General features: G+C 41.2%; 1 protein-coding gene across 3 annotated transcripts in view; it reads right to left on the bottom strand.

The window, feature by feature from the left end:
• The window catches only part of TMEM245 (transmembrane protein 245), a 99,680-nt gene extending 83,343 nt beyond the window's left edge, over positions 1–16,337 (bottom strand). For all 3 annotated transcript variants that reach the window (XM_044386753.3, XM_026506049.4, XM_044386752.3), the window contains exons 1-3: positions 15,717–16,337; positions 5,582–5,699; positions 3,936–4,037 (exon numbers count right to left, since the gene is read on the bottom strand). In XM_044386753.3, coding sequence (XP_044242688.1) covers positions 3,936–4,037; positions 5,582–5,699; positions 15,717–16,304 — 808 coding nt within the window. In that variant the 5' untranslated portion in view covers positions 16,305–16,337. The remainder of the gene's footprint in view (positions 1–3,935; positions 4,038–5,581; positions 5,700–15,716) is intronic.
• Positions 16,338–17,096: the final 759 nt, after the last annotated feature.

Genomic DNA, 17,096 nt, shown 5'->3' on the forward strand with positions numbered 1-17,096 from the left:
TCTCTCTCTCTGTCAAATAAATAAATAAAATCTTAAAAAAAAAAAAAAAAAGAATAATCTATTCTGGGGGCGCCAGTTGAACGCCGACTCTTGGTTTTGGCTCAGGTGATGATCTCATGGTTTTGGGATCTAGACCCAGCTCGGGCTCTGAGCTCAGTGGGGAGTCTGCTTGAGATTCTCCCTCTCCCTCTGCCCCTCCCTACATTCTCTCTGTCTCCCTCCCTCTCTACAAAATAATTAAATAAATCATTTAAAAAATAATCTATTCTGAAATAGACTGGAATGAGAGTAAACAAAACAAAAAGAACTCCAACATTTCCAAATCTGTTCTCAACATGTATTCTGTGTCTCTGTGATTTCCTTCCCTGTAATAGTCTAAAATACTAGAAATCTGGCTGGCATGCCAGCACATCACTATGCTGGGTTTATGGCTGATAATAATAATTGAACATGAAAAATAATAATGATAATAATCAAACATGGCCTTCTTTCTCCCACAATTCAAAACTTGGTCTCAGAATCCCAACTGCACAGCTCCCTAAGCTGCCATCACCAGCTGACGAGAATTTTTTTTTAAGACTTACTTGAGAGAGAGAGACAGAGAGAAGGAGCGAGGCGGGGAGGGGCAAAGGGAGAGGGTGAGAGAAACTCTTATCAGACTCTGCGCTCAGCAGAGCCAACACAGGACTCAATCTCACAACCCTGAGATCATGACCCGAGCCAAAACCAAGAGTCAGAGGCTTAAACAACTGTGCCATCCAGGCGCCCCAGAGCTGACTAGAATTTACACCCAAGAGAAAACCCATCTGAAATCCATTTTGACCTACATTATTCATATACTTGCAGCCACATACTTACTTAGCCATGGACAAAAGCAGTCAAGACGAGAGCACTGTCCTTAAGAAATTAAAAACAGAACTACCATAAGATCCAGCAATTCCACCTCAGTGTATTTTTTTTTTTAATCTTTTTTTATTATATCATGTTAGTCACCATACAGTACATCTCTGGTTTTTGATGTAAAGTTCCATGATTCATTAGTTGCGTATAACACCCAGTGCACCATGCAATACGTGCCCTCCCCACCACCCATCACCAGCCTATCCCATTCCCCCACCCCCCTCCCCTCTGAGGCCCTCAGTTTGTTTCTCAGAGTCCATAGTCTCTCATGCTTCATTCCCCCTTCCACCTCAGTGTATTTAAACAAAGAAAACAAAATGCCCCCATGTACATCACAGCATTACTTAACAATCACCAAGATATGGAAACAATCTAAGTGTCCATCAATAAAAATAAAGTGGTATGTGTACACAATTCAGCCAAAAAGAAGGAGGAGGAGGAGGAGGAGGAGGAGGAGGAGGAGGAGGAGGAGGAGGAGGAGGAGAAAGGAGGGGAGAGGAGGAAGAAGAACAAAAAGAAATCTTGCCATTTGCAACAGTATGCATGGACCTTCAGGGCACTACACTAAGTGAAATAACTCAGAGAAAAATACCATACGATCTCACTTATATGTGGAAACACACACACACACAGGCACACCAAGCTCATAGATATGGAGAATAGATTGGTGGTTGCCAGAGCTGGGGGCAGGAGATAGAAAAAAATGGGTGAAGGGAGTCAAACTTCATTACTTCATTACAAAGTCAGTCACAGAGATGTCACATACAGCACAGTGTCTAGAGCTAATAATACTGTACTGCATATTTAAGAGTTGCCGAGAGAATAGATCTTAAAAGTCACAAAAAAAACACCACTTTTTTGTAACTACACAAGGTGACAGATGTTAACCAGCTTCTTATAATCACTTCGCAATGTACTGTTCAAACATCAAATCATTGCTGTACACCTCAAACTGATAGAACACTATATGTCAGATATATCTCGGGGAGAAAAGAAAGAAAAGAAAAGAAGAAAGGACTTTCCAGATAAACGAAGAAAGAAAACCATCCTGGGGTGAAGGGTGAGGGATAAGCCGAGTTATCTGAATCATCACTATTAGCAGAAAAGGGGGGGGGTAGAGCTGCCAAGAGGAACAAGTGTGACCACTAAGCTTCCACAGTACTGTCAAAACAGGAAGTCCCCTTCGACTGGTCTGATACAGAACCACAGAGCCTCACAGATTGTGACCAGGAAGACGGGGTGAGCAAAGAGAACCTGGAAAGAGAGAAAAATAAAATCTTTCCTATTCTCCACTATCAGAGCGATAAGTAAGGTTTCCAAACAAAGTAAGACACAAAGAGCAAGTTAATTTAAAAATAAAAACTATGAGGTAGCTGTACAAAACACCAGGGTGCCACGAATAGCCTCTGCGATTAGCATAAAATGAAGAGGCTAAGAATAATGCTGTAGGAGTATACTGGACACAGAAAGGTGGTCATGACATAAAGTTTGAAATGTCGATTACAGAAGAGAACGTTCACCATGAAACAATTTTCTTGTGTTTTAAAGTCTGAAGGCATACAAGTCTAAAGGCGTTAGTTAACGTTCAGATGGACAGTGGGATTATGAATGATTTTTATTTTCTTTTGTTTATTTCTCAACTTAACAACAAAATATTGGAGAAATTAATTTTTTTGGAAAAACCTGCTGCAATTAGTAATTTGCTTTTACTTTATGTATAACCATCAGAAAGAAGGAACAAATGTCAGTGGCTGTAGAAACTGTGTGCTGCTCAGGTCCGCCTCTCCAGTCACAGTTGTTTCCACAGGGATGGATAAGGAGAAGTCCAGTCTGATGATCTGAGGACCATTAGTATCTGGCCACCCCACGCCCCACCTTACCATTCATTAGAAACCTGTTTCTTTAACAAACTGTTTCTGGATATAAATCACTTGCAACCAGTGTATTTCAAAAATACTCCTTAAGAGAAAATGGTATATTCTGCATGGTACTGAAAGTTCCAGCCAGAGCATCCAGGCAAAAAAAAAAAAAAAAAAAAAAAGGCATCTGAATTACAGGGGAGTAAAACTATCTCTTTTCACAGATGACATGATCTTAATATATGTACAATCGTACAGAAGCCACAAAAAAATATTAAAGCTTATAAATAAATTCAGCAAAGTTGCAGGATCCAAGATCAACCTTGGATTTGGCAATGGTGTTTTTAGATAGGACACCAAAAGCACAAGCACAAAAAAATTGGAAAACTCGCAAGAGGTGGAAATTAACAATACAATTCGCATTAACCAACGTGTCAAAGAAGAACTCAAAAAGGAAATCAAAGGGTATCTCGACCCAAAGAAAATGAAAACACAACAAATGAAATTTATGGGGTGGAAAAGCAATTCCAAGAGGACAGTTTAGAGTGATTAAGTGCCTACATTAAGAAAAAAGATCTTGGGGTGCCTGGGTGGCTCAGTTGGTTAAGTGTCTGCCTTCATCTCATGGTCTCAGGTTTCCTGGCATCCAGCACTCAGCGGGGAGCCTGCTTCTTCCTCTCCCACTCTCCCTGCTTGTGTTCCCTCTCTCGCTGGCTATCTCTCTCTGTGTCAAATAAATAAATAAAATCCAAAAAAAAAAAAAAAAAAGGAAGGAAGTGAGGGAAGGAGGGAGGAAGGATCTCAAAAAAATAACCTAACTTTATGACAAGCTGCTTAATGGGTACAGGCTTTCCTCTTGCAGTGATGAAAATGTCCTGAAACTAGATGGAAGTAGTGGTCGCACAGCAATATAAATGTACTAAATCCACCTTTAAAAAGGTAATGGTTAATTTTATGCTATATGAATTATACCTTTAAAAAATGAAAACAAAAAAGGGGGGGAGTGGTGCACATTCTTAAAAACTAAATATCTTAAACATGTTTATTCTCTGTTCAAAAAATGCCACAGATTTTTAAACAGATTTAAAGGACTTTCATCATTGCATGTTTTTTTAAGTAAAGCTACTTTCCCAAATACTTCTTAAAGTAATATTAATAGAATGCCCTATTTCTTACCAGAAGACTCTTTTCCATTCTGTTTCTCATAGAGGGTGCCCACAGACATCAGGAAAACAATAACCAGGAATACTGGAATTCTCCATGAGCCAGCCAGGGATGCTGAAAATTATTAAGAGTTAACATTTTTAGTTAAATAAAAATTTAGCACTTGTCTTTAAAAGACTCAGTTTATTCTTAGCAACAGTATCTAAAGGTAAAGGTTTGAATGAAAAAAAAAAGACTCAGAAGACTGACAGAACAATTTGGCATAGCTGTCATTAACAAAATTATTTCACAGAGGAAAAAAAACATTTTAAAGGCCATAAGACAGATGAACCTCAGTTCAGGACTCCTCTCAGTTAAATCCAGCCCTGCTCTGAGGCCCCTGGTCTAAAGGATCGGGTATATGCCAGCTTACCCTTAATGGGCTTCTATCACCCGTTCTAACACACACCAGCGTTTAAGATGATCCTGAACTCAAGCCTTTCGTTTAACCCCAAAATGACCTGCATCAGGCATAGAATCTAAAGTTATGGAGCCTGACTTCATTTCCTGAAAACACCACTGGGTGTGAACTCTCATCTCTCAAGAAAGGATGATATGGCCCAAAAGAGCACTGCAAAAAGCTTCAGTGTATCCTCAGTGTACAGGTCAAACATGCTAACATTTTTGGTCCCTACCTGTAGGCATTTGTGTTGCCCTGAGTTGGTCTAGAGAGCCCTACACTGTCTGTCTCCCTCTGCTGCCTCCCCCAAATTCAAAATGAGTCACATCAGACATCAGGGGATCTTGCTAAACTATAACATACTTCTTTAGGATTCCAAATCAGCAAAGCTAAAAAGTAATGCTTTGTTCCACATCAGACTCTAAGCAAAGACCTATCAGTCAACTCTGGTTTTTATTTTTAACAATAAGCAGCTCTAAAAACTACTTTAAATAGGCTAACTACTGTTCTATATTACTGAATTTTGTTTTTATTTATTAGAACTTAATGCTTCCATAAGCTTAAGACTTGGAGATAAAAGAGTCCATGAAAAAAAATCACTCTACAATATCCTAGCACCCGCCCAGCGAACAGCAGTGTCCCAAGTAACAAGGAACTCATTACTTTGAGCAGCTGACACTGATCGTCCTGACCTTGAACAGATTTGTCTCCCTGAAGCTACTGGTTGCTCTGACATTTCTCCCTCACGGTTACAGAGATGTTTAAACCGCTCTTTCACAGGATAGTCCTTCAAATACTTGCAACAGGCCTCCATATTTTATCTCCTCCTTCCCCCCACCTGTGTAGCCCAGTCCCCTTCTCTCATCCTGAGTAAATACCTCTGGTTCCCCTAACTGTTGCTCACACAGCGGACTGCTTATCTATATCCTCCTTATGTATGACACTCAGAAGTGGCCATGATAGTCCAAGGGTGCTCTACTTTTTAAGATATATTTAAAGGACCTTTTGAAAATGAACATTTGATATAATTAAAAGACAGACATGTTAAAGCATAACATTTGTATTAAAGATTAAAGGATCAAAGCATAACATTTTCTAAAGATTATTTTAAAGAATGTTAAATGCAACATATAACACTACAAAAAAAAAAATGCACTTCAATTCATGTGATCAGCCTCCGCTGATCTTAAGCTAGACTTTCTTAGAAAAAGGGACCCACCTAAATGAAAAAGCAATATAATCCAGACAGGAATTGAAACTGCTCTCAAGTAGCGTTCAGTGCTTGCATTCCACTTGAATGAAACAGTCAACACATAGCCAACTACCAACGTCCAGATCTTAAATGAAATATAGACACAGTTGTAAATATATACACATGAAAATAAACATATAATTATACAAAACCTGCAAACATCTATATAGCATGAGAGCTGCGGATACAACACGGAGAAGATGAAGGTGGTGGTGCTAAATGGCACGTGTATAGGTTTTCCTCTTCTGTGTAGATAAATCAAGTTTTGAAATAAACAAGCATTTGAAATCCAGCACACTTAGCGATATTATTTAAATAGTCTGCGGCACCTGGCTGGCTCAGTCAGTGGAGTGTGTGACTCTTGATCTCAAGGTTGTGAGTTCAAGCCCCACATTAGGTGTACGGATTACTTAAAAATAAAAATCTTAAAAAGAAAAAAAAAAAGTCTTAACAACAACAACAAAAAAGACCATATAGTTTTAAGATACGCTGAAGTTCAAAAGTTATTTTATACATAAAGATGCTTAAGATAAAATACTGATTTTTTAAGCTACGGACTTAAATCAAGAGCTATTAATATGGTGGAATCCTTCAAGTTTTCTCTATAGATTAATATTTAGAAAAGAACAACAAAAAAAGAAAGCTTTCCCAGGGCGCCTCGTGGCGCAGTCAGTTGAGCATCGGACTCTTGGTTCTGGCTCAGGCCATGATCTCAACGCCCTGGAACGGAGCATAGCGCTCGGCGCTCAGCATGCAGTCTGCTTGAGATTCTCCCTCTCCTACTGCCCCTCCCACTCATGCTCAGTCTCTTTCTCTCTCAAATAAATAGACAAATCTTAAAAAAAAAAAAAAAAGAAGAAAGAAAGAAAAAGAAAAAGAAAAGAAAGCTTCCCCAAAAGAATCAGGTTAAAAGATTCCATCACAGCCTATGAACTATGCTTGTTAACTGTGAAAAGAATTTTTTTTAAAGCTAGCAATAAGGCAGCGAGGTGAAGTGTGACCCCTGAAATAATCTAGGTAACCCTAGATTGGTTAACCTTAGTCAAGTTACGTGCACAGCTCAAGGAGTGTAGCTTAAAAAAAAAATATGACCAGAGGAAGAAACGGCAAGGGCTGAGGACAGAGGAACCACCAGGGTCCCCTCCTCAGTTTTCCCTCCTCTGAAACCAATGACTCTAGCACTAATAATGAAACACCTGCACAGCCTACACAGAAACTCTCTAATAACATTTACAAAAGATGGAATACATAACCCAGAACAATGTTAGCACCAAGGGCCTATTAAAATAACCTGAGGGTACCTGGGTGGTGCAGTTGGTTAAATGTCTAACTCATGGTTTCCACTCAGGTCGCGAACCCAGAATTATAAGATCCAGCCCCATGTCGGGCTCCACACTCAGTGTGGAGTCAACTTGAGATTCTCTCTCCCTCTCACTCTGCCCCTCCCACTCATACACGCACTCTCTCTCAAAATAAATGAATAAATCTTATATAAATAAATAAATAAATAAATAAATAAATAAATAAATAAAATAAAATAACCTGAACCTTGGGGGGGAAAAAGGCAAACAAAACAAACTTTGTTACAATTCAGAGAATGAAGAAAAAGAACTGAACTGATTACTACAAAAGAGGGGAAAAATACCTATCTCCTACTTTATTTGGGTCATAGAGATCAATAAAATAGTCTTCTGGTCTTAAAATGTTCATAGCTTCTGACCTGAGACTTCAGCTTTGGAAACTTACTAAATAATAATAAATTCTGAAAAAGACTTTATAATATAAACAAGCTCATCAGAGTATAATTTAGAACAGTGAAAAGTAGATAACCTAATAAGTTCAACAATTGGGAAGTGAGTACAGAGGATTCACTCAATAAAATGTTATGCAGCCATTAAAATAGGCTTTTTAAAAATAAACACCATATAGCTAGAAACACTCCTAAGATATTCTTAAAGAAAAAGCAAAATACAAAAATCACATGCATATGACATTGTTTCTACTGCATGGAGGGAAGAAAAGGAAATGTAAAGAAGTTAGTAGTTATATTTGGGTGGTGAGATTTTGGGTTTCCTTTTCCTTTTTTCTGTATTTTCCGAAAAGCCTTTAATGAGCACCAATTCTTTTATCATGGAAAGGATATTAAAATATTCTTCTTCAAGCAACTCCATTAGATGAAATATTCAAGAGATCTTAAGCTCGAGATATCTGAGCACATGGGAAGTGAGACCACAGCTGCTTTGAAACAGTTCAAGCCTGCAGAACTACACAAATACAACCTGGGAATTTAGAGAATCTGAGGTAGGGCTGTAGAGCTGAGAACAAAATCTGAGTATAATTAAGAGTCTACTTAAGGAACACTTACTAAGAACCAGACTCTGTTCTAATGCTGCATATATATGAACTCATTAAATCCTCATAACCCCAGGAAATAAGTATTATTACCATCCCCATTTTACAGATGAAAGAAACTGGGACTACGGGGAAGTGACCTGCTCAAGGTCATACAGCTAAAAAGTGACAGAGCCAGGATTAGAACCCAGGAATCTGGATCCAGAGGCCATTCTCTTAACTATGAGGAGAAAGAAGGCTGGTGCTCAAAAAATAAAGAAGAAAAGCTGCTCCAGCATTCACAAGCAAAAATAAAAACTACAAATTGTTGAAATAAAAAATGATCCTCAGCAAGTGGTCGGTCTTCAGTGGGCATGCCACAGGGGTTATCGGCGCCACCCTGTGAAACATGTAGTCAGTAATTCAGGTAAGAGAGTAGAAGGCTTACTAACTGAACTCCCAGATTACACAAAACTGGGAACAGTCAATAGAAACTGAGATGACTACAACGATTCAAAACGATATCCTGAAGCTAGAAAATAGCTAATTAAAATAAGATTAAATTTAATAAAGAGATAAAAAATCTGCTCTCAGGTTCAAAACTCAACTGCACAAGTACTGACTGGGAAGAGGACAGCTCAGCTACTTTCCAGTTCAGTGTGAGTCAGCAGTATAAATGGTGTGAGTGCCTATTAATAATGCTCACATCAGGGGAGATGACTGTTTCAATGACTTTTGCACTATCAAAGCACAGCAGTAAAATTCAGACTGGGAAAGGAAATAGAAATCACAACATAGGAGATACAAATACAGATGGGGAGAGAAAAACTGCTTAGCTTAGAAAAAAGAAGGAAATGTCAAGATTTGATAACTATCTTCAAATAGCTGGGAAAATGACTTCTGGGAGAGGCATTCGCCTTAATTCCCTGTGGTCCCAAGAGCTGGAACAATATGTGGGAATTGGAAAGCAGTACATTTCAGCTCAATATAAGGATAAATTTTTCTAACAAACTATAGCTGTCTAAAATTGGAATATTTTCTTTGAGCAAAAGCCGTCAGGGATGACAAAGCAGGAGAATCTGCTCTCAGTGAGAAGCTGACCTAAAGGATCACAAAAGGCATATCCTTTTAGACTTTAAGCCTATGATGGTTTTAAATTGATCTCCAGTAAGTTTCTGTTTCCTACCTGGACTCATAAGGAATCAGTATCACCTACAGGGAGAGAAAAGACTTCATATTTCAGACTTTTTAAGGGAAATGCATGGTCTAAAGAGAAGCACATATTTTCACCTAGTAAACCTGAAACTCACGGATAACCTCATTTCAGTTTAAAATAACCACTTATTAAGGGCGCCTGGGTGGCTCAGTCGGTTATGCACCTGACTCTTCATTTCATCTCAGGTCGTGATCTCAGGGTCATCAGGCTCCGCACTGGGTGTGGAGCCTGCTTAAGAGTCTCTCCCTCTGCCCCTCCCCCACTGCCACTCACTCTCTCTTTCAAAAAAATAAATAAATCACTTATTAAATATACTCCCAATTCCATTTCTAAACTCGGTTTACGGAAGCACAATAGATATGAAAATGTTCACTTTGGCAGCATAAAATATTAAAAAATTAATAACCTAAATGTCATTTTATAAGGGACTCTTTAAATAACGGTACCTCAAAAAACTGGAATAATTATTCAGATTTTCAGAGGCATGATGAATATCTACATTCAATGACACAGTACAAATGCCTACATGTGTAAATTTATAATGGTAAAAATACACTTGCCAAAATATTTAAAAATATTATCTCTGGATGGCTGGATTTCAGGGGGTAATTTGCTTCTTTCTGTTCTTCTTCAAGTGCTGAATCTTCTAAGATTATTATCTTTATAAATAGCAAATGTTTTTTAACTTAAAAAAAACTCTTTTGGCCTATGGGGTTTTTTTTTTCCCAATATTCTGAAGCGTCTCCTCAGAAAAGATTCACAGAATATTATTAGCTCAAAAAGTAGGACCATTTGTAAGCACTCGAGATTTTTTATTAAACCATATTATACAAATTACCAATATTTAAAAATTTCTTATCAGATTATCCTAATACAAATTCTGAGCTACAATAATCTGATAGGAACACTTTCTAAAACATCTGGAAAAAAGTTTTTTATACTATAGTACTATTAAAAAGAAAGAATTTTATCTAGAAGTGCTAACAAGGAAAGATGTCTGCAATACAATGATAAAGAGCAAGGTGCAAAATTTTATTTATGTTACCAATTTTTGTTTTGTAAAACAAAATGCCTATACTTTATATGTTCACATAAGCATATAAATAAATTTAGAAGGCTATTCATCAAACAGTTAACAATAGTAACATCTACACAGTGGGCATGGTAGCAGAGAAAAGAAATTATTCACTTTACCGTAAAGACTTCCATGCTGCTTAAACTGATTCTTACATAACAAACATGTTTTACTTGAATCAATTTTTGAAATTGCTAAATATTCTTCAAGATAACTTTACCAAAAATAAAGATTTGTACTTTCAAATTACATAATTTCTAGGATGGATTCCTACAACTGCATCTTTAAGAGTTTTTTTATTTCTGTCTCTATGTTTAGCCTCTGAGCAAACCTGTTCAAGTATGAATTTTCTTCCAGCCATAAATCAGTGAACCACAGTTTATATATGAGGTCATACTTTCTCAAATGTATGTTCTTTAAAACAATGCATCCTTCTCAAAATACACATTCAGTACTCACTTTAAAGCACCAATGTGTGCTAGGTACCATATAAGACACCCCATAAAAACTGGCAACATTCATTTCGCACTACAAGCAAACTAATAAACAATCCCATTTTCCTTTCATCTGGCTAATTAACCACATATGCTTTTCGGATTAAATAAAATATTAAATGCATTAGTAGACTTTGCCTCTTAGACTGTTTTATTTATCTATTGTCATGCAGGCATTAACCAGAAAAACAACTCGGCTTGCTTCTGTTGCAGGTTTTTGCAACACAGCTTCTTAAGTCTTTCACAGACAGAAGAAAACCACAGATAACGAACAATCCCAATTGCACAAATCTCAATCAGTGGTCGCTTCAGGTACTTCATCCTCCTTTAGAACAGCTTTATTCTAATTTGAAAACTATTCTCTTTTGTGGCGTGGCAACTTGGAGTCAAGAATCTTTTATAATCAAAGTCTTTGAGAAAGAACCTAAGCACCGGAAACGTTCCTCCTTACTGATGCCAGGCCAGCAAAAACACACCCAGGAAGGGGTTCAGAAGTGGGATGGAGTGGGCCTGGCTGGCTGACTAATGTGCTTCCTGAGGCCCTCTTGAGCAGCACAGACAAACACTTCGGAACTGCGCGAGGAACCTTAGAAATCATCCAAGCCAACCTCACACTTCACACAACTGGAACTGAGTAGTGCAGAGAAGAGCCCTCGTCAATCCGAGGTCACAAAACAAGTTACTGGCAGAGCTCAGGTTAGAATTGACAGTGTCGGGGTGCCTGGCTGGCTTAGTCAGAAGAGCAACGACTCTTGATCTTAGTTCAAGCCCCATGTAAGTAAGAGATTACTTACAAAAATAAATAAATAGAATTTACAGTCTTCTCACATTTCAGCCACTATTCTTCCTACTTCATACTTCTTTATAAAGTAAAATGGAAACAGTGGGATCAGGGACCATGGAGAAATCAAATCTATCACTATTGCAAAAACTGTAAACGGTCTCCACATATTCTAACATGTCTGAACTAAGAAAGAAAGGCAGATCAAAACACTCTGAGCAAAGAAAACGGGTGAGGGAGGGGTGGGTATTAGTTTTTCAGTTTTATCTTGACAACTCCACATCAGAGGAAGATGCCAAGGGCCCCAAGGACTGTGTCACATGTGAGCATGGTGCAACAGGTGATTTTTTTTTTTAAGTGTTTAGAAATCACTAAGTCCATAGGGGCGCCTGGGTAGCACAGTCGTTAGGCGGCTGCCTTCGGCTCAGGGCGTGATCCTGGCGTTCCAGGATCGAGTCCCACATCGGGCTCCTCCACTAGGAGCCTGCTTCTTCCTCTCCCACTCCCCCTGCTTGTGTTCCCTCTCTCGCTGGCTGTCTCTCTCTGTCAAAATAAACAAATAAAATCTTTAAAAAAAAAAAAAAAAAAGAAATCACTAAGTCCATACAAAATTCTAATATATTTGAAACTGAAAGAATTATTCATACCATAAATGACTGGTCTTTCACTTGTAAACAGAACAGAGTGTTAGGAGACTGAAGAAACACAAAAGTGAGGTAAAGAGGAACTGAACCAGAAGGATAAACTAGCAAAAAAGGAAAATACAGGTACTGAAGCTACTATAAAGGAAAACTGTTTCCAAGCAACTTGGAAGTAGCTGAACAGATACAAGGATAAAAGAAGAAAAGAGAGGACCAAGGGTTCTAGATGACTAGAATCCAAGGGTCTTTGGGGGGAACATGTGTGGTTGGTCCAATCCTGATATTCTTTCATGTTTTTTCCCAAATAATTAAAATCAATTTTTATTTTAAAAGGTTAAATTAGGGCGCCTGGGTGGCACAGCGGTTAAGCGTCTGCCTTCGGCTCAGGGCGTGATCCCGGCGTTCTGGGATCGAGCCCCACATCAGGCTCCTCCACTATGAGCCTGCTTCTTCCTCTCCCACTCCCCCTGCTTGTGTTCCCTCTCTGGCTGGCTGTCTCTGTCTCTGTCAAATAAATAAATAAAATCTTTTTTAAAAAATAAAATAAATAAAGGGTTAAATTAAAATATGTAAACACAATATAGTGGGGGGAAAACTTTTAAAATCCTTATCAAAAGTTACTGAGAGAATCCTGATGACCAAGGACTTCAACTGCTGATAGGTCTGCTGAATACCTTTTACTGACAGAATAAACAGATCAATCTCTAAATCAATCTTTGCACCAACGAAATTTCTCCCTCCTTCACAGGATAATCGTGAGAATAAAACAACACCCATGAAAGCACCTAGTCCAGTGCCTGGCCCGTGATAGGTGCTCAAAAGTTGGATCTTGAACGCATAAATTGTCAGCTCTCCAAAATGTAGATTTACTTATATGTGACTTCTCTCCCTGCCTTTCCCATCTACGTCCCCCTCTTCAGCAGCAGGCTCAAATTTACAAGTTGTCTAGAAAACATGGACTCTTTTTCAACACCAGGCAGCTCTGCTTGGGCTCACGAACCACATCGACGGTGAACTATGCAATAGAAAAGTTACAGAGTGGGCCCCTTGCCCAGTCACCCAATGTTCCTTCACTTTGTGTCAAGCCTTAATCAGCCCTTTTGGCTGAGAGCTGAGGACTCTCTGTTTCCCAAGTACACCTCTCCCCCATCCAACCACCCACCCCTAAGTGCTGCCTCAAGAAACCACAACTGCAAGCCTCATTTCTCTCAAACTCAGATTAACCTAGAGGACCTACTCGTTCAATTTAACCCCTCTACCACTCCTACTCACTCTTAATTAACTCATACGGTTTCTGTTAAAATGGTTTTGTTTTCTCCCACTCTTCTCCCGCGCCCCATCACTGCAGCCAAACAGCTGTTTCAAGCCTTTTAAAAATCATTAATTAACTTGACCACCCCAAACCCCGCCCCCCCGCCATGAAATCAATATTGGCCCTTACTGCTCTTCCACTCATCCACAACTCAGGTTAGGGTATTTAAGTAAAATACAAAAATGAGGGTTTCTCCTCTGTAAAAAGATATACAAAATCACATACATTTGGCTACAGGCACTTCTTCACTGATACTCAAATTCCTCATCTCTTTCACTGAAGGTAACTAGCAGAAATGCCCCACTTTCCACTAATCCTGCCAATTTACCCAGGTATTCAGCTTCCTACTACAGTATGAAATGACACTATTCACACGTTGGATCTTTTATTTTCCACCTTCCTACAGTTTGGTGGATACCCTATTTGGCCTTGCCTACAATAATTTATACTAAATTATAGTATCAACAGTCAAAATGTCAGCAGAAACCATACGTGCGTGTGCCTCTGACAAGACTGAATTTCTCGGATAGGAATCAAGTCATAGTATTTATATTTCTTAACAGCATACAGTATTCTGCCTTATAAGCGCCATTCGATCAACTAAATTGTGCAACAAGGTAAAGGAGAAACAGCCCTGAAGGTATAAAGAACAGGGTAAGGGAGAAGTGGCATACTCCAGAAAAGCGAAGTGTGGTTTTCTTCACATTGTGTGATTTTGGGACAATCACATTTTCTGTGCCTAAGAAGCCTCTCCTGAAAAGTGGCAGGCATCTGGCAGTAAAAAGTACATCAACTCCTGGATCTCCCTAACCTGACAATTCAGCAAGCCCTAGGAGTTCAAAGGTCATTCGACATCCCTCCTTCCTACCACAACTGAAATAGCCCAGGCCACTTGAGAGGCCAAAGCCTGTCTGTCTGATCAGACAGGCAGCATCCCAAAATTATGCATGAGGGGATCCCCAATACCTTGCTGGCCCATGACATGTGTATCTGTCTTCTCCATGAGAATATGTTCACATAAAATTATATGCACCTTGAAGACAATGCCAGCATCTTATTCCTTTTAAACCCCTACACAAAGCCTAGTATCCATCAACATGTTCAATCACCTTTAATGGAACTGAGAGGTGGCAGTGATAGAACAAGAGAATACAGGAGTTCTGGGAATACAGGAGTTCGGGGATCAATCATCACTCTACAAATAACCCTGGCAAGTCAAAATCCTGTTTGACATATAAGGGGGATTATTTTGCAACTTGATGTCAAGGTGCACGGAACACTGACAAAAGTGAACAAAATTATTTTTAAATGGTACTGTTTGACAAATTAGCCTTCTTATGCATTAAATATCCACCTGTTTTTAACAGTCCTCAGTTAAATAGCTGGGTATTCATTGGTGGGCAATCTACTCTGAGTTAGGAAATGTGCCACTAGATTATCTTTGAAATCCCTTCCAATTCTAAAGCTCCCTAATTTTCTGAGAATAAGCTCAAGGTGATCCAAGAATCACAAATCTCTCTCTCCTTCACCCAGTCGGCTTCAGTAATTCAGGCAGGAGGCGAGGTACTATGGTACAGCTTTCCCTCGACAGGTGGTTCCGAAGAAGCAGACTGTGGCGTGGAGCAGGCCCAGGTGCGTCCCACAAAGAATAATGAAATCATCTGAACTCAGAAGCTGCACCAGCCTTTGAAGAGCGCTTTGTTTTCGGACTTGAGAGTCAACCAGTCCCTTCTTTGTACCTAACTAGCCCTGGCCTGGTAAAAAAAAAAAAAAAAAAAAAAAAAAAGTCACCTCTCCTATCTGCAGAATGACAAGATGGACTAGGATTTGTAAGGTCCCTTCCTACTGCCATTAGAAAAGTCCCATGTGAGAACCAAAGATGGCCAGAGCCACCACCACCCTCCCCCTCCTCTGACCAGGGATAAATCCAAGTCCACCTGTCGATGCTCAAATCAACCTGCAGAGCGGAAATGCGATTCCCAACCTGGGGACACGTCCCCCAAAGAGGGTCTATTAAGATGGGGCCGGGGGCAGGGAGGCTGTTTCGAGCCACAGCCACACCCGCTCTCTCTTTGGAAGGGAAGTGGGCCAAATTCTTTAGGTGCACGGCAAGGAGGACGGAGCCTTTTGATGGTCCCTGCACTGGGGAGAAGGAGCTGAAGGATGGCACCCCCGGGAACCAGGGGTGTGTGGTGAGGGGTGCCGCGTGCCCGCTGGGCCCACGGAGGGGGGCCGGGCCGCCGCTCACTCACCCACAGGCTGCTGAAGTAGTCCAGCCCGCGGCAGATGAGCGCGCCGGCGTGCGCCAGCAGCACCTGCACGCCCAGATAGCTGCCGAGGCTGTAGAGGCCGTAGAGGAGCGGGCCGCCGGCGCCGAGCAGCAGCAGCAGGCGGCGGCGGCGCAGCGCCTGCTCGCCCAGGGCCTCGACGCCGTAGTCGGCGAAGCAGAGCGGCAGCAGCAGCGCGGCCAGCACGATGGGCGTGTGCGCGCGGTGCAGACGCTGCAGCCAGTGGCGGCCCAGGCGCGTGAGCGAGCTCTTGAAGGGGTGCAGGAAGGTGCCGCACAGCACGGCCCACAGCAGCGGCCGCAGGAAGGCCTCCAGGATGAAGTAGACGAGCACCGCCGCGCCGCAGCACAGGCACACGAACAGCACGGCCCCCGTGTTGTAGAAGGCCTGCTTGATGGGCTTGTCGAAGCGCAGCGCCAGTGCCGGCGTCCTCGGGGTCTCCCCGCAGCCGCCGCTGCCGCTTCCGGGCCCGACCTGGCGCTGGACTCGCGGCACCCGGCCCGGGGAGCCCCGTGGACTGGGCGCCTCGGCGGGGCCGCTGCCGTCGGCCATAGTCCCTCTGCTCCCGCCGCCAAGAGGCGGTACTGGAAAGGCAAGCGGGAGGCAGGGGAGAGAGGCAAGGCGCGCGGCGCGCAGCATTATGGGCGTTGTAGTTTCTAGATGGGCATCGAGCGCCTATAAGACACTTGGGGAACTACAACTCCCAGAAAGTATGGAGAGAGTTCCTTCGCCCCGCGGGTTCCTTCTCCCATTGGTCCCTGCAGATCTAGGTAACAGGTTTCTGGGCTCGGCATCTTCCAGGAGGGGGAAAAAGGTCCCTTCACCGATTGGTTAAAGTCAACTTTTCAGGAGGCGGAATTCCAAAGGAGGCACTACATTCGCAGACTGAAATTCAGTACTGTACGTTAGAATCCCGGGGGCGGGGCGGGGGGGATGGTAGTACTCACGAAAGATGGATCCCCACACTTATTGATTTCCTTAATAAGCGAAGTGTTTGCTCTGGTTCAGGACTTTAAATAGCGATTACCATATCTCAGACCCTGTTCTAAGCGCCTCATTCATTGAATCCTTTGAACAACCCTACAGAGAATATAGTGTTATTATCCCCACTTTACAAAAAAGAAAACTGAGGCACAGAGAAGTTAAGTACCTTGCCAAGGTCACACAGCTACTGAGTAGCAAAGGCATAATTCAAGCTCGGAATCTGGCTCCTAAGTCTGTTGTCTTACCTGCTATACTAATTGGTCTGACTAGTGATCTTTGGCATGTTTTATAAAGCTCCTCAGTGGACTGTGAAGTACAGCTACAGTTGACATTGGGGTAGGTGTCATGGAAAGCAATCTA

This window comes from Ursus arctos, unplaced genomic scaffold (genome assembly GCF_023065955.2).
Source record: "Ursus arctos isolate Adak ecotype North America unplaced genomic scaffold, UrsArc2.0 scaffold_18, whole genome shotgun sequence".
Lineage (NCBI taxonomy): Eukaryota > Metazoa > Chordata > Mammalia > Carnivora > Ursidae > Ursus > Ursus arctos.